Source organism: Astyanax mexicanus, chromosome 6 (assembly GCF_023375975.1).
Source record: "Astyanax mexicanus isolate ESR-SI-001 chromosome 6, AstMex3_surface, whole genome shotgun sequence".
NCBI lineage: Eukaryota > Metazoa > Chordata > Actinopteri > Characiformes > Acestrorhamphidae > Astyanax > Astyanax mexicanus.
In genome coordinates, this window is record NC_064413.1 from 38,760,320 (window position 1) to 38,777,500 (window position 17,181).

The window sequence follows — 17,181 nt, forward strand, 5'->3', positions numbered from 1 at the left end:
GCAGTTAGAATGACATGCGCACTGATCCAAAATGAAAGTAGTGCCCCAGTGATAATGAGGCGTGACTTTTGCAGACACCGTTTTTTGTTATGCAAATAAATCACTCTTTTGCACTCGTACTGTTTTGGGAAGAAAAACGCTTTCGTTTCGTGACCCCAGCAAACATGCCGGACTACTTTCGGCTCGGACAATACTGGACAAGAACTCCGCTCAGCGGACATGGTCGGGGGTAAGTCAGTGAGAATGCACGACACTGGTCATGTTGATGCCATACAGATTCATGTCAAAAATCCCGAACTATCCCTTTAATACACTGTTGTGATCACTCTAATCTAAAATAACCCATAACAAATTCCCACTGCCAGAGTTAACTTATTAGCTAAAGCTGTAGTCAGTCAAAATAATATTCAGACCCCCAAGGTGTAAAAAATATTTTATTATATTTGAACACACTGTTGCCAATTTAAAATAATAAAATTTTAAAAAATGAGGGGAGAAAACAACACCTCCACATCACAAAAAATGACAAGCGATGGACACAGAGAAGGAACAAGGCATTTCTGTGACTGTTTATATACATATATACATTTTACACAGGCCACATAAAAATATAGCCATCAAAGCATTTACGGCAGTTGTTTTGAAACTACCAGACATTCATGTTTAAAATAAAATAATAAAAACTACTTTCATAGAACTACAACTTAGAATATGTTAAACGCAAGTGAAATACATCTGAAACACATTGTAAAGTGTCAGACTCCACCTTTTGACAAAAAAAGCAGTTTCATTGTAAAAATGATTATCTGATTACATAATGACTACAATCATCTAGGGTACATGTTGAAAATTCATGAAATCCTAAAAAGATACAAAAAAGGTTTAGTAAATATAATTACTAAAAACAAAGTTGGCAGAAATGTTCATGTTGCAAAAGTTTATATGCTTATGTAGTGTCTTTGTTGCCAGCATACAATCCTGTATGAATTGTGCAAGACTGATGTGTCTGTTGTGCATTAGCCAGTTCTATCATATTACTGGAATTTGATCAACACAATTAAAAACACTGATGAGAGTGTGCCGCTTAACATTCTGGAACAAAGAACTCTGCATCTTCCATTTATACAAGTCAACTTTCACTCAGGTGAACTCAATTGGAAACCGAACTGACAGCGGTCTACAGACACTTCTGTGTATGTGTCTTAGTTTGATCAGGACATTGTAGTCCATCACATTCCCGAAAAATACAAATACAAAAGATTAAATGCAAAAGAAACAGCATTACAAAAAGAAAGCATTAGTTCATGCTAATATTTTGAATGTAGATAACGCACAAGTAAGGCTTTTAACTGTACACTGGCTGGGTAGAACACAGAGAGGTCGTGTTCACAAGCTGAAAAGGCCTTATTTTCCAACCCCACCAGCTGCATTTATTTAAAAAAGCAAGACACGAGGAACGCACCATATAATTAAATAAACAAGCTAATTCGTTGCACATAAAAGTAACAACAGCAGAATTTCCTGCTGCAGGACACCTGTGAACAAAAATGGGCTACGTTCATTTGTAAATGGGTCACATATTATTTTTCAGTATATTCTGGCAATTTTAAAGTTTAAGAAAGCCTAAATGTTAATACTGTAGATGTACACAGGCTGTAAAATTTAAATAATCTAAAGATAGCATATATAAAGCACATTTTATGACAAAAGTAGAATTAAAAAAATTAAAACTTTATTTGAATCGGCCAACATTTGGGTCAAACAAAACTGGTCAGTGAGTTTAGACGAAGAAAGAAAATCAGCCATTCTTTTTTTTTAGTGCTCAAGTTTGGAAAGCAGGTTAGCTGCAACAATCTTTACTAAAGCCACTGCAAGCTTTAAGTTGCTTGGCACGGTCAGATAAAAATTGTTCCATGCTTTTAACTAAACGAAAAAAGATTAACATATTACTCTAGGTATTTTGGATCAGCAGGCCAAAGACTTGTAACTACCACAATCAAGTTCTATTTTTGTTTGTCCTAGTCACTGTATTTTCCCCCTTTTAAGGTCTGTTATAGCCTGTCTTCTATAAATTAACACCCAACAGCACTTCAGAATTATTCATTCGTTTCTGGAGCAAAAGAAACAAAGTTCAGGAATAGTTAGGAGTGCCAAATAATACTCACTTGCAACAGCCAGTCCTTTTACAGCTCTTGACTCAAGTGATCTTCAGAAAAGGAAAATGTAAAATCTCTGCAAGAATGTAGCTAGGATTGCTACTGTAGTTCCAGAAAGAAGTAAGGGATTAGCAAGACATTTTTGTTTTTAAAAGTTGCAACAAAGCCTTCCAATACCTCAATCAACCTCCACTACCAACCAAACTACATATCTTACAGACGTTCTGCTGATTAGAGTGATTTACAGTCATAAGGATTCCACAATGTGCAAAGTGGATGTAGACCTAACTGATTTCCATTCCAGCTACCCCACTGTTGACCCCTGTGCCCTCATTTCCTTTCCTTTCTAAGGGATTTGTTTAGCCACTATTTTACATAACTGTGGGAGGTTGACTGTGTAACGGTGCAGAAAATATTTCAGAAAGCCAGCATATTTTCACTTTTTATGCTTCACAAAAATGTATAAATAATAGGAATAAATAAATCAGTTTTATAAGAAAGGTACAATGTAACTAAAATAAAAAATAAGGTCATGGACAAATACTTGCACAGTTTACTGTACCTGTAAGCAGGATGAAGCCTGACAGCAGCCTTCTTTAAGCACTGCTGGTCTAGAATTCCTAACTATAACTATAACTAAACTATATTATGCGGACACAATGGCTTTTTGCTCAAAGTGAAGAAAGATGGACCTTGTGTATTACTGCACAGCCAATTGTACTCTCTGAGACAGGAATGCACAGACATCACTTATTCCATTCCAATATGTATACTGATGCCAAATTTTCAAGTATGTGCTTATACTGAATACAGATACCAATTCCAACTCTGATCCTTTTTTTTTTTTTTACTGCAAAAGCAAAAGTTGTCTCAGTCATGCAAAATCTCTTAAATGGCAAGTTTACAAATGAAGGAACAACCATTCTTAACTTTTAATTAAGATCAGTGGAAAGATGTTATTCCAAGTAATTTTGGATAATTTCTTAAGCATCCAATCATAAAATTGTGTGGCCCTGTAAATACTAAAATCAGACTACAATGTTCAGCCAAATAAAATGAAAGGTTTTAGATGTAGTTGAGGTTTGACTATGTTGATAAGGTCGGCTGATTATGCAGACCTGTTTCAACCTAGCAAAGTTTTTAAAGAAATTTGTCCACTGCCTTGCTTCACCAGAGTAAGACACTACACACCAACATACAGTTTTACAGTACAAACTATACAACTAAAGAGTAAACAGGCTAGCAGTCTCTTTGTCCATGACCACTCACATTCATCCAAAACAAATACACACCATTACAAAAAAATAATCCTCTTGATAATAACAGGGTAAATAATGCGTTTCTAAAGAAAATGCTTTCTTTACTGATTAAGGCGCAAAAAAAACACAATAAAGCACTTCAGCATTTTTAGATGAGGTAAACGTCAGCAAATACACCAATAACAATACTCCAGCATCAACCTGATGACTGATTTGCATAAGTAATGTAAGTTGGTCCATGTATAGATAGTTTTCAAGTAATTTCTGTATCCAGCAGAAATTACTTTTCAACAGTATACAGTTTATATAGCTGTATTGAAGGCATGCTGAGAAGACAATAGATATACACACACATACAAGTTAATGCATTAATTTGTTAGTTTTCTTAGCTTGGACATCTACTGCTTCATTAGGGCACATTAGTCTTCTATTTTGTAATAAGTAAGCAAATTAAAAATATATATATGTACAGTTACTTACAGAAATACAGTACATCAATGGATTGAAGGCCACTGACAGAACTGAAATATGGATGCATAAAAAGCATGCAAAAAAAAAAAAAAAAAAACACCTTGTAAGACATTCAAAAAAATGCACACAGGTCGTTACAGCCAGTGAGCAAAATAACACTTAAATAACAAGAAAAATCAAAGCAAAAGGTGTACTGCATGTTCTACTTATGTCGTAATATATGTGTTTTCATAAAGAACACAAAAGAATCCATGCTTCCCAAAAAGCTTCTCTTTAGAATGGAAGAAAAGTACTCATTACAAAGTCACTTTAATTTTGAAGTTATGAAATTGTGAACACTTAAATATATATTGTCAAGCTACCGGTAAATGGAATTTAAAAACTGTGTTTTTTTTTTTTTATCCTTGTGGATGTCTTCATTTTTACAGGGCACAGATCTCAACAGGGGGGGGAGCTAGAAAAGCAATCCCACCAAGCAGAAGTGGACAATCTATGAAGTCAATATCAAATATAAACATTTGAAAATAATAATAAAAATATTGTGTAACCTGCCTTCACAATATAAAATGCTGTTACTGATGTATCTGCTCATGCAGACGTATAAAGTAATTCTGCACTGTTTGGAATTATGCAGCATGAGAAGTCAATGATCCCAGTCACAACAGTGTAGGATACTTTCAGGAGCACCAGGGTAAATGTAACAATTATCAAACCATAGGCACATTTCTCACCATCAGGTTTTTTGAATAGTGATTTTTGTACTGCAGTGCAGCATTGTAGTTTAACTTACAGCAGCATTTAAGACCAAATTTAATGCATGTACACTCCCTATTTCTGATTACTGGTAAACACACATCTACAACCGACTAACTATGACTTTTATCATCATGTGCTAGGTTACAGGGGATCAAGTAACAAAATCATTAGAGCACTGAACCAGTCTAGTCTCTAATTTGAAAGGGTCTTATTCAACATCATTACTGTCAAATATTAAAAATATTACTTAATGATGCAAAAACTGTAGGAAAATTAGAGGGCAGCTAATATATATATTCTAGTATTATAGAAATGTAAAAGAACGTTTCACCTCAGTCTGCTGTGTGCGTTTGTGCATGTACGAGTGTGCATATACTGGAGTGGCATGAAGTATGTGTGTACATTTAAGAGCAATGTGAGGTGTTTGAGAAAGGTGCCTGTAAAGAGTCGAGATGGATGCTTGTAGTTAACAGCTGGAGTTATAGCAGCATACCCTGTGTTGGAGAGAAAGAGAGATAAGACAACCTCTCTGTTACACCTCTCCTTCACCACTGTGCAGTTACTCCAAAGGTTTGGCCATCCTTCCAGCACTCTTCCACAGGTAGAAAAGGCTAAATATTCCGTTGACTTCAAGTTCTCCCCTCTCCCGTTTTCTTTTCTACACTCTCGATCCATTAGGGGTTGGGGCATCAGGGTTACTCTTCTTTTACTGTGAAATGTGAAGATAAGTGTTAAGACTCAAAAGCATCATGTTGGTGCAGTTAACAGGGATGGCCAGAACATATTATACCAGGACAGGACTCACAAAACAAATGTTGGTCTCTGGAATGATGTCTTTGAGAGAAATGGCATCTTCATTCCCCAGATGTTCGTCCAAAGCTTCGGCCCCCAAACTGAAGGAAAAATAAAAAAAAGAGCTTTTTCTAAAACAATAGTAATTTGCTGTATTACATTTATTATAAGAGAGAAGTATTTGGGTTTAACCTGTGGGGGGTGCTGTTCTCAGGTTCTGTGCTGGCAGATTTGTGAACCTCCACCCCTACTGACCTGTGAATTAAAAAAAAAAAAAAGTGCTTATGGGTAAGAAGAACAAAATTATTTTCAGCAAAATAAATAAATGTTTTACCCATCTTCCCAGGGATAATGCTCTTGATCTGGATGGCAATTTCACCAAAGGTTGAGCAAGTTTATTATGTTGTCGCATGAACAAATGAAAAACAACCGTGCTCAATAGTTAAAATTGATGTGTTTTTTGCTGTCCAAACTATCAATTTTCAATTAAAGGATCTGGGAATCTTCTTACAGTTAAGGGTTGCATGGATTTTAGTCAGTATCAGCAGATTCTTGAGAACAATGTTCAAGAATCAGTGAGAAAGTTGAAGTTGCACCAGGGCTGGATACTTTAACAAGACAATGACCCTAAACACTGTTCAAAATCTACTAAAGCATTCAGGAGACAAGTACAACGTTCTGGAATGGCCATCTCAGTCCGCAAACCTGAATATTATTGAAAATCTGTGGTGTGATTTTAAGCGGCTGTCCATGCTTGGAAACCATTAAACCTGACTGAACTGGAGATGTTTTGTAAAAATACATTTAACCAGAAGCCAGACTCTGGAAGTGTTTAGAAGCTGTTATTTCTGTAAAAGAACGATCTACTAAATATTGATATAATTTTTCTGTTGGGGTGTCCAAATTCATGTACCTGCTTAATTTTGCTTAAAGAATTCATGTACACTTTATGCAAATCCTAAAAACGTAATTGTAATTCTCAAATATCACTGTGTTTGTCTGCTATATAATATATGTAACTGACATTGCCAACCTTAACAAATCACTCAAAAAAAAAAAACAGACATTTTCAGGGGTGCCCAAACTTCTTCATACCACTGTATATACTTGTGATGAAATGACAGAGGATGGTGTGAATATACCTGATTGAGGGCGCTGAAAAGTTGGGCAGATTAGTTTCAGTTGAAACTCCAGCTAAGGGAGGGGTCCTTGGGAGTAAATCAGGTCTGCCTGATTGCATACCTAAGCAGGGACACAGGAAAACCACAGTCAATATTTTTAACGGAACTACAATTTAGCATACCTTGATTTTTCCCTGTTCCAACAATGTATTCTCTCACCGTTCTCTGCATCTGGGTCAGGCTGCATAGGGTGGGTCCGGTAGACCAGACGAGCGTCTGGAAGCGTGTGGCTGCTTGACTGGGCAGTAGGGGCATTGCCCATGGCAAGCCTTCTGACCACACTCTGGCAACCTCTCTGACTCTTCTTTGATGGGGATGACTTTACTGGGGAATAAGGAGTCACAAAATAAATAAATAAATAAATAAATAAATAAATAAATAAACAAATAAACAAATAGGTACGGCAGCAGTAACGGACTGTGGAGAAAAAACAAATAAATGACACTGGGATAAAATAAGAAGCCTTACATGCTTTTCTGAACACTGTGTTGCACATAAAGCGCTGGAATCGCTCAGCGTAGAACCCTGGTCTGTGGACAGACACTGTATCCTGCAAGACAAAGATAAGCATAATCAATCAATGAACACAAAGAGGCATTAAAATAATGGATAAAAAAAACAACAACATGCTGTTACCCCATCATGAACCAGTGCCTTCCAGGAATGCTCCAACTTCTTAATGAATCTATAAAAGGCCACACGTTTAAAAAAGGTTAGCAACATGTTTTTAAATAGACTGATTGAAATACATGTGTGGACAAAAATGGGAGGATAAAGAATGAACATACTAAATATACAATTATTTACTGCTATTACCTAACCAACTGTATTGGTAAACACCTCTCCTAAATCACCAAATTCTGGTATTTAGTAACACTCATTTTTACGTCACAAATTCCACTGAAACACTATACATAAGGTCTGCGCCCCACTAAATCTGCCCTGGTCAACTGTAAGTGAGACGAGACATGAAGAGCATGAAGAGAGTAGTATGCAGTAGTGCTGGTTAAATGTCACAAGTGATTAAAAACAAGAAGAATAAACCTGGTGCTGTGTTACCTGTATGACTGCAAAATATCAATAATTCCAATATAAACCAGCAGTCTCTCCCCTTTACTGTTTCTGGCTGGGATGCCTCCCCATCTAAAAACACAATGTAAAAGAAGTGTTTAGATTGAACATACATTCTCTATTTTATGTTTTAGTCAAAGGGTTGTTTTTCCAAACAGGGATTAAGCATGGTCATAGAATGTGTGTTCTTTTCAATTTAAATTCTTAGTTTAAAGTGCTTTGTAGCTTTAGATAACACTTAATTACTGTCTGGAAACTGCCTCTAAAGATTCAGACAGACAGACAGATCGCTATAGAGAAACAATACGTTACTGACTGGTCCTCACTGTCCAGTGTGCCCTTCCCTCGTGCCTCTCCTTGGATGGATTCCATGGCAGTGCTGTAGAGTGCTTTCTGCGCTTGTGGCCTCCGTTGGTCTGGCGTCACTGCCCCCTCCGCCCCTTTGCTTTCTACTGTTCCGACACGTTCACGGCAGGCTTGATCCACATTATGAATTCCAACCAGCAAACTGTAATCCATAATCTTAAAGCTCTGCAATAACTAATACACCAGAAAAATACCATCATTACCACCACTCAAATATTTAATATTATTAACATTTACTGTAATACATATATATGACACTATAGCTAAACCCTTAAGAGTGAAGATAAATTATATATCCACATTAAATCGTAACTGCACACGCACACACAAACTCACCAGGCAATCCCTTTGGATGGTCTTGCTGAGAGCGTTGTAATTGTCTGGTTCTAGCTGGATGCCCTCAGGCATGTCCTGAATGAAGTCCAGATCTTTATATGTGGGCACACCCTTCTCCCGCTCTTTAGGTGAGGCACGACGTTTGTATGTGGAGCCCTTCAGGTCGTATTTGAGATGCATCGGGACAGAGCGCGGCAGCAGGTTGTTCATCACAACAATTCGGATGTTCTTCCCACCAGACTGCACGCAGTACAGTCCATAGAACTTGGGCAGTAGGGTTCTCTTGTTCTGGTTCAAGTTCTATCATGAAATAGGGTTGTTACATTACATAATTAACTTAGTTCGTCTCAGTCAAAGAAACAATAACTGATCAATGAATGCATTTGAAGTGCACAGTCAAATCTGCAACAGCTTTAGTATTTTGTAATCTCACTGCTGCATAGGCCATATTTTATTTTGCAATACTACATCAGTTCACAATTGAATACTTTGCAGCAGGCTTTTAATTTGAAACAAGGAGATTTTCTTGAATTTTTTTTATAAATTTGAAAATGATGGAATGAGACCTTTAAACTATGTAGATGTATAAGTAGGTTGCAAATTTTGAAACAAACATTTACAATGCAATATGAAGTACATTTCACATAGATGATGAAACAGTGTGCAATGTTGGTTGGTTGTTGGGGTTTTATTGCCACTCCAGCACAAATTAGGCTATTTGTGGCATACACTTGGTTTTAAAAGCGTAGATATAAACGCACAGTTGATTCAAACATTACATAGGCCTCTACATGTGTGTCATATGAGATGTTTAAGATTAAGAGCAGATAAAAACTTTAAAATCTTCCCTGGTGGGTGTTTCCCAAAAAGGTCCTTTATGTTCTGTTCTTGATAGTACAATTTTCTTATATGGTTATGGGCTGGACAGTAGATGAGGATGTGTTTTATAGTTAGTGGGGTGTTACACGATTGACAAGATGGTATTTCAGTGTTTGTTAAAAGGTGTCCATGTGTTATTTTTGAGTGGCCTATACGGCATCTTGTGTAAACTGTTTGATCTGATCTTGAGTTGTGTTTGAAGGTTGTCCGTCTTAACAGAGGTTGAATTTCATGTAGTTTATTGTTGTGCTCTTGGTCCCACTCTTCTTGCCATTTAGATTTAATGAAGGAGTTTATTATGTAAAAGGTGTCCAGAGGTGGGGTGGAGAACTTAGTGATCTCTTTTGTAGATGCCTTCTTGGCGAGGTCATCTGCCATATCGTTTCCTGTAAATCCACAGTGGCCTGGGATCCAGCAAAAGGCTATCCGGTATTTGTTTGTGCAGGGAGCTGACTTTCGCAAGCACTTCAGAAATGATGGGATGGTCTGTTTTTAATGAGTCCAAAGCTTGAAGGCAAGATTTTGAGTCTGAGCAGATTAGGTAGTTGGGGTGTGTGCAGTTTTTGATGTATTCCAATGTATGCAGCAGTGCATATGCTTCAGCTGTGAAGATGGTACTATGGCTTGGTAGGCGAATGCTTTTGTGAAAGTTTGAGGTTGAAAATGCTGCTGCTACATGAGTTTCCGTTTTTGATCCATCAGTGTAAATAGTCTTGTGGGTAGGGTACATGTTTTGAATGTCAAAGAATTGAGTTTTATAATCATTTGGGTGGGTGTTTGATTTCTGGTGTCCGGTTAGTTTTAATATGACTGTTGGTTGGATAATTTCCCAAGGGGCTATTGAATTGTGTACTTTTTTCAAAGTTGTCATGTCAATGGCCAGCTTTTCCAGTTCTGGCTGGATTCGAAGTCCTAACGGCTTGATCACGTTTGGTTTTCTTTCGTACAGGTCTGAGAGATTGTTGTTGAAGACGGAGGAATGTGCTGGGTTTCGATCATTTCCTTGAAGTTTTATAGTGTATTGAAGTGCCAGTTGTAGTCTTCTGAGATGGGGTGGAGGCTCGTCTGACTTTACGTACAAGCTGTTAACTGGAGATGTTCTGAAGGCCCCCAAGGCTAGTCTCAGGCCTTGGTGAATAATGGTGTTCAGTGAGTTTATATAGGATTTTCTAGTTGCTCCATAGATAAAGCTGCCATAGTCCAGTCGTGATTGGATTATTGTCTTGAATAGATGCCTTAGCAACGAGTATTCAGCTCCCCATCTTGTTTTAGCCAGAATTTTTATTATATTGAGAGATTTCTGACATTTCTTTTTTAGTTGCTGAATGTGAGGAATGAAGGAGAGTTTGCTATCCATCACCAGGCCTAGGAACCTGGTTTCCTTCTCTACCTTGATGCATTCTCCATCTAGAAATAGGTTTGGTTCAGGGTGAAGTGACCTTATCTGACAAAAATGGTTACATACTGTCTGAGTTTAAACTGAGTTACTGAGTTTAAATCCATTTTCTGTTGTCCATTTATGTATGTTGTTAATGGTCTGTTGCAATTTCCTTTCCAGGGTTGGCATATATCTGCTGCTGCTGCAGATACAAAGATCATCTACATACAAGCAGCACAGAATACTCGGGTCTATGGATTGTGTGATGTTGTTAATTTTGATGCTAAAGAGGGTTACTGAAAGAATACTTCCTTGAGGTACACCTAGTTCTTGCACGTGAGGTTCAGAAAAGGTGTCATTTACCTTAACTCTAAAATTTCTGTCCATTAAGAAGTTTTTAATGAAGATAGGCAGGTGCCCACGAAGTCCCATTTGAAACATATCCTTAAGTATAGCATATTTCCATGTGGTATCATATGCTTTTTCAAGATCAAAGAAGACCGCCACTACGTGTTTTTTGTTAAGGAAGCCATCTCTGATGTACGTTTCTATCCGGACTAGATGGTCTATTGTGCTTCTTCCTCTTCTAAAGCCGCTTTGAAACTTGTTTAGAATGTTGTTTTTTTCCAGGAACCACACAAGTCTGTGATTCACCATCCTTTCCATAGTTTTGCATAAGCAACTTGTCAGGGCTATGGGCCGATAATTGTTTGGGTCCTGGTGGTCCTTTCCGGGTTTGGGGATAGGAATAATATTTGCCTCCTTCCAGGATGTTGGTATTTTGCCTGTTGTCCATATGTCATTTATACTATTTAGGAGCATCGATAGAGCAATATGAGGGAGGTGTTTTAAAAACTGGTAATGAACATTGTCTGGGCCCACTGCAGTATCATGTGAGCTTTTAATGGCAATTGTTCCTCCATTGTAAAGGGTTGGTTATAAGGTTTGTCATTGTTAGAATGGAATAGAAGTTGTTTGTTTTCATGTAGAGCACGGAGTTGTTGAAATTCTGGGAGACAGTTTGTTGCTGAGGAATTTATTTCAAAGCTTTTTGCTAATTCATCCGCTATTTCTTTTTCAGTGGTTAAAAGGGTGCCATGACGCTTGATATGTTGAATTTGGGAGTGGTTGCCTTTGTTTCGCATATAGCGCATCATATTCCATACAGATCTTGCAGGTGAGTTCATTTTCAGTCCAGTGACAAAGTTCCTCCATGTTTGCTTTTTTTCCTCATTGACAGTCCTACGGGCTTGAGCTCTAGCGATTTTAAGTCAGGTGAGATTTTCAGTTGTAGGATTCTTGTTGAATAGCCTCTCAGTCTTTTTACGGGCTTTTATGGCTAATTTGCACTTCTCGTTAAACCAAGGGTTGTGTGGTTTTGGGGTCCTTGGGTTTGATCTTGGGATGGTCCTTTTTGCTATGTCCATAAGAGTGTCCGTGAACCATTTAATGGGATCTGCATTGTTCCCCTTGGATGGGTGATATTCCATCCAGCAGAGGCTTTCAAACTGGTACCAGTTTGCTTTTTTGAGAAGCCATTTCCGGGTGTTCTGTTGTTTCTGTGTGCTTGACAGGGTTACTATGATTGGAAAGTGGTCACTCCCACAAAGATCATCACATACTTTCCATATACAATCCAGGAGTATCTCCGGAGTGCTAATGGAAAGGTCAATGGCTGAGTAGACTCCGTGTCCCGAGTAAAGGAATGTTTCTGATCCATCATTTAATAAACACAGGTTATTTGCATTTATAAAGTCTTCTATTATACCAGGGTTTCCGCCACGTTCATTTCAGTGCGGCGGTCCGCCACGCCTTCGTTCTTCCCCGCCACCCTTCGTGAAAATTCGGAGCCCGGCGTTTTTCCCGCGTTTGATCAGCGTTGCCCCTTCGGGGGTGGAAATCGGTAGTTAGTCATGCAGTGCCAACATAACGCGCGCGAGAGAGAGAGAGTGTGAGTATAGGACACAGCGAGAGAGAGAGACTGAAACATAACGCGAGAGAGAGAGAGAGAGCGAGAGCGCGCCTGTAAATAGCGAGAGAGAGAGACTGAAACATAATGCGAGAGAGAGAGAGAGAGAGAGAGAGAGAGAGACTGAAACATAATGCGCGCGCGCGAGAGAGAGATGAATTAAACAGTGATTAAACAGCTTCAACTTACGCAGGTGTCCACTCAGGCTCACTCACCTGGTGGAGTGAAAATCACGCTATGTTTCTGTTTCTGGAGCTGTCATAAAGCAAGGATGTAGGGCCCTAGAATAGAGGCACCCTAGAACAGCTCTGTGATGCATTTGTTTTCACGGTCCAGTAAACATTTTATTGTAATTAAATTAAAGATTAAAGATATTATTTGTCTGTTTTAATAAGCACAATTTTTAATTAAATTCAATAATATTTTTTATTTTATTTACTCATTCTCACATTTAAAATACCTAATACAGATAAGAGCGAATAAATAATACATATATATTCTGTTGTGCCCTTTCTCCTCTGTTATGTATAATTTAACATTTTGTGTTGCACACTTTTACGTTTACCGTATCTGAAAAAAGAACAATAAGGATTTATTTTAAAGAAACCTACTTTTTGCAACTTTTTGTTTTAAGTGGGCATTTTTCAGTGACAGTTGGAAATAAAGAAAATAACTGGAAACATGTGTAATTGTGTTATATCGTGATATCATTAACGTGATATAAATTATCGGTTCCCAACCGGGGGGTCCTGCCACCGCACCTTCAAGGAAATCCTGGGGGAAACCCTGTATACTCCCTCTCAGATTAGTTCTGCTGCTACCCCATATGAGATTCTGGCCATTGAAGTCTCCCAGAAGTAAGAGAGGAGTGGGTAGTTGGTTAAGGAGGTCATCTAGACTTTTGATGGTGATGTGGCTGTTTGGGGGAATGTAGATTGAACACAGAGTGATGGGTCTGTAGAGGGTTATACGTACTGCCGTTGCTTGAATGGTGGAATGAATTGGGATTTGGCTGTGAATGATATGGTGTCTGATCAGGATAGATGTGCCTCCTGTTGGGCGTTGTGACTGGGGACCAGGTGTGCTGTATATGGTATATCCTTTAAGGTGTATAGGGTTTAAGGGGGAAATCAGAGTTTCCTGAAGACATATTGCTGCCGGATTGAGTGATGAAACCAGTCTTTGTAGTTCAGGGTAGTTTGCCCTAAGGCCTCTGCCACCACCATTATCCAGGTGATGTTTGTTTGACTTCCACGTTCTGCTGTTGTTTTAGTCACTGCTGCATATGTTTTGGAAAGTCTGAAGTTGGTAGTACTTTCTACCATTTTCCTTGCTTCGGGGTAACTAATCTTTTCGGTGTGTTTGATCTTTTGGATTTCCTTCTCTTTGATCCATACTGGGCAGTCTTTTGAGGAAGCGCTGTGATTTCCTTGACAGTTGATGCATTTTGGCGTTTCTTGGCACCCTGGACCATGTTCAGGTTCACCACAGTTACAGCTAGTGGCTTGGCTTCTACAGCTCAGCGATCCATGTCCAAATCTTTGGCACTTGTAGCATCTCAGTGGGGAAGAGATGTAAAGTTCTACTGGGACCTTCAGGTATCCAATGTCTATTTTCTCTGCTGGTTGTGGCTTGTTGAAATTTGGACATATGAATTTGTCTTGATAGTCCTGTCTTGCCTTTTAATGATAATTCTCCTAACATCTGTAATTCCTTGGCTGGTCAGTTCAGCTGTGATCTCCGAGTCTTCCATTCCTTCAAGTTCCTTGCTCCAGATTATTCCTTTGCTGCTGTTGAGAGTAGGGTGAGACTGTGTCTTAATCTGAATGCCAGCTAGTTCTGTGGTGCGAAGAAGAGATTCCATTTGCGATTTCTTTGCACATTCAACTTGACCCGATCTCAGCTTTTTGGTGTTTTTCACAGTTCCTGCTATACCAAGTATTCCTTTATGTATTGCAAAAGGGGACAGTCTTGTCAGGGGAGTATCCTGTGTCACAGATTCCAGAAGGATAAAACGTTGCCAGTTATCGTTCAGGATAGAGTAAGTGTCGTTACATCTGTAGGTAATGTCCAAGTCCATCAATTTTCTTTTGTTCGTTGATTTATCCATATTGAAGTAAGATAGGTTCATCACCTCTACTCCCCACCCACCTTGGAGTCCAACTAGGGGATGCACAGAGCCGCGGACCTCCAGCGGATGTGCACCAGGGATATAGTGGTGATATACTCGAACAACGGAGTGGTATCGCTGCTCGATTGACCCTAAACCAGCGCCTTCTGGGGATCACCCAAAGAGGGATGCAACCCAGGGCAAGTCCTGATCAGCCGATTGATTGGAGCGGGCCTCTCCAACCTCCCGTCTATGCGAAGTAGGAGCCAAAGTGCTGTGTTGGTCAGCGGAGGCCGCAGCACACCGCATTCCTCAAACACTAGGATCTCTTCCTCCGCAGACCAGGGTCGCACCTCACGGCAAACAAGGCGCCTCATTCGCTCGCCTCTTACGAACAGCAAGGGGGTGCTGGGGACCTATTCTTTCCCGGGTCCTGACGGGGGCAGTGTGCAATGTATATAGGCAATATAAACATAAGACATACAAGAGTAGATATACAAATCTACATTCATATATACAAAAATGAACATACCATAAAATATCCTGGCAGTAGTTTCTGTAAGAACTCTGCTTCTTTGTGCTGGACCGTTTTAATGATGAACTCATCATCACTGGAGACATAGAAGATAGAGCCACTTGCTCCTGAGTTAGAAAGCTCTATCAGAGGATCATTACACAGGGAGTACTGCAGACACATTAGAAAACACACGCATTAATAACACACAGTCACAGGAAAGCAATCTCAGATGGAATAAACAAGTTTTAAATTGTCAAAAACATGATCAGTACTAGAAAGTCGAGAACCATCCTGACACCATGCACACTAATACATCATCCCATACTGGAACAACCTGGTCAGGAAACATGCAGGTGTTTTTGAGTGTTAACTTACCAAATAGTCATCAGGTCGAATGCCGAAGAGCTCTCTGAAGTAACGGAAGGCGATGGGGGCATAAGTTTTAAACCTGAAGTCCCCATGATGATGTGCAGGTGTCAAGTTACTGCCTTCACTGAGACACAGACGAACAAAAACTAAAATCTAAATACCATTTGATACTTAAGCTTGCAATTGTAGCTCCCAGCATTAACACAGTCAAGTGAGATAACATTCATACCTAGGAAAGAAGATGCTCTCTACCACGTAAAAGTCCTGCATGAGGACATCTCTTTCAGCCTTCTGGCTCAAGCTCCCCACTGTATGAGTGATGCCTAGTTGGATAGCACCTTTCAGTGCAGAGGAGGTTGTCTGTGAGGAGAAAACATAAGCAAAGCAGTGGGGACATTTTAGATATAACTGTAGTGTTTCTGAAAGTATACAAAAGAGGAGATTTCTTGAACTGTAAAGTAAATGAGTCATGTTTTAAAGGAGCAAGTTGGGTTAAAATAGGTTAAAACTTTTTTATTATTAAAAGACTAAAATGCTTGTTTGCGGAGGGGGGGGGGGGTCTTGCGTAATAAATTAGTCTTGGTCACTCAGACTGAAAAACTCCCATTTCTGGCAGCCAGACAAGCTGGTATTTACTGACAAGATAATTTCAACAAGTAAACAAGTAGTTCCAACAGCTGCTATTTTCCATCACAGAGAACCAAATTTAAATTCAGGCACAGAAGAAGTATCAGACTTCACCTTTCCAGGATGGTAGCTATGGTGTGCGCTATATATCCAACAATGCGACAGCTCTGCGTTCCAACATCTTATTTTTAGCTTTCATTAAATCAACACATGCAGCAGCTGACTTAACAGCAAACTGACAGACAAATGTTTAATATATTTTATTAAACCAGAGAAATCTTACAGATTAAAAATCACTTATGGAAGTAACGTAAAACTCATTTAGAACAGTTTTGACCACTATTACAGTACAGTCAGTAACTAGTAAGTAGTAGTAGTAATAATAATAATAATAATAATAATAATAATAATAATTCGCTTTGAAGAACAAATGTGTGACAATGACACTCAGCAATTTTTCTGTTTAAGATGATGAGGATTTATAACAAACATCCTCATTACAGCACTTATTTTGTATTTATTCTGAATAATTAAATCTTAGAAGAAGCACTCTTTTTCCAATCTGGAATACATTCCTTCAATGCCTTTCTTTCCTGTGACAGTAATTTGACCTTAGACCTGGAACAGCATGCTGACCTTTTTGTATGTAGTCTCTCCTGTAGGGTCAACACCTCTGTGACCAATGGTCTTCTTCATGCTCTGAGACGACCCTGGACCCTAGGCAGTGTGGGAGAGAGGAAGAGCAAAATTAATGGGGAACAGAAACATACATGCAGTGTCCGGTTTCCTCATCTACTGGAAGAAAGGGTTTCAACATAAGCCAGCTTCCCCACTTAGCCCACATGAACCTCCTTAAACCTATGATTCCTACAGAACAACTGAGCACTGCACTTTCTAATCCAAATCTCACATTTATGTAAACAAATTATTCAAATCAACACTTT

General features: G+C 38.9%; 1 protein-coding gene across 1 annotated transcript in view; it reads right to left on the reverse strand.

Moving 5' to 3' along the window:
• Positions 1-416: 416 nt before the first annotated feature.
• pip5k1ab (phosphatidylinositol-4-phosphate 5-kinase, type I, alpha, b) overlaps positions 417-17,181 on the reverse strand; it is a 24,738-nt gene continuing 7,973 nt past the window's right edge. The window contains exons 3-16 of the mRNA XM_022673485.2: positions 16,874-16,954; positions 15,840-15,970; positions 15,617-15,734; positions 15,257-15,409; positions 8,389-8,688; positions 8,003-8,226; positions 7,675-7,758; positions 7,252-7,300; positions 7,084-7,165; positions 6,775-6,939; positions 6,577-6,676; positions 5,627-5,689; positions 5,448-5,535; positions 417-5,351 (exon numbers count right to left, since the gene is read on the reverse strand). Of these exons, the coding sequence (XP_022529206.2) occupies positions 5,349-5,351; positions 5,448-5,535; positions 5,627-5,689; positions 6,577-6,676; positions 6,775-6,939; positions 7,084-7,165; positions 7,252-7,300; positions 7,675-7,758; positions 8,003-8,226; positions 8,389-8,688; positions 15,257-15,409; positions 15,617-15,734; positions 15,840-15,970; positions 16,874-16,954 (1,641 nt within the window). The 3' untranslated portion in view covers positions 417-5,348. The remainder of the gene's footprint in view (positions 5,352-5,447; positions 5,536-5,626; positions 5,690-6,576; positions 6,677-6,774; positions 6,940-7,083; positions 7,166-7,251; positions 7,301-7,674; positions 7,759-8,002; positions 8,227-8,388; positions 8,689-15,256; positions 15,410-15,616; positions 15,735-15,839; positions 15,971-16,873; positions 16,955-17,181) is intronic.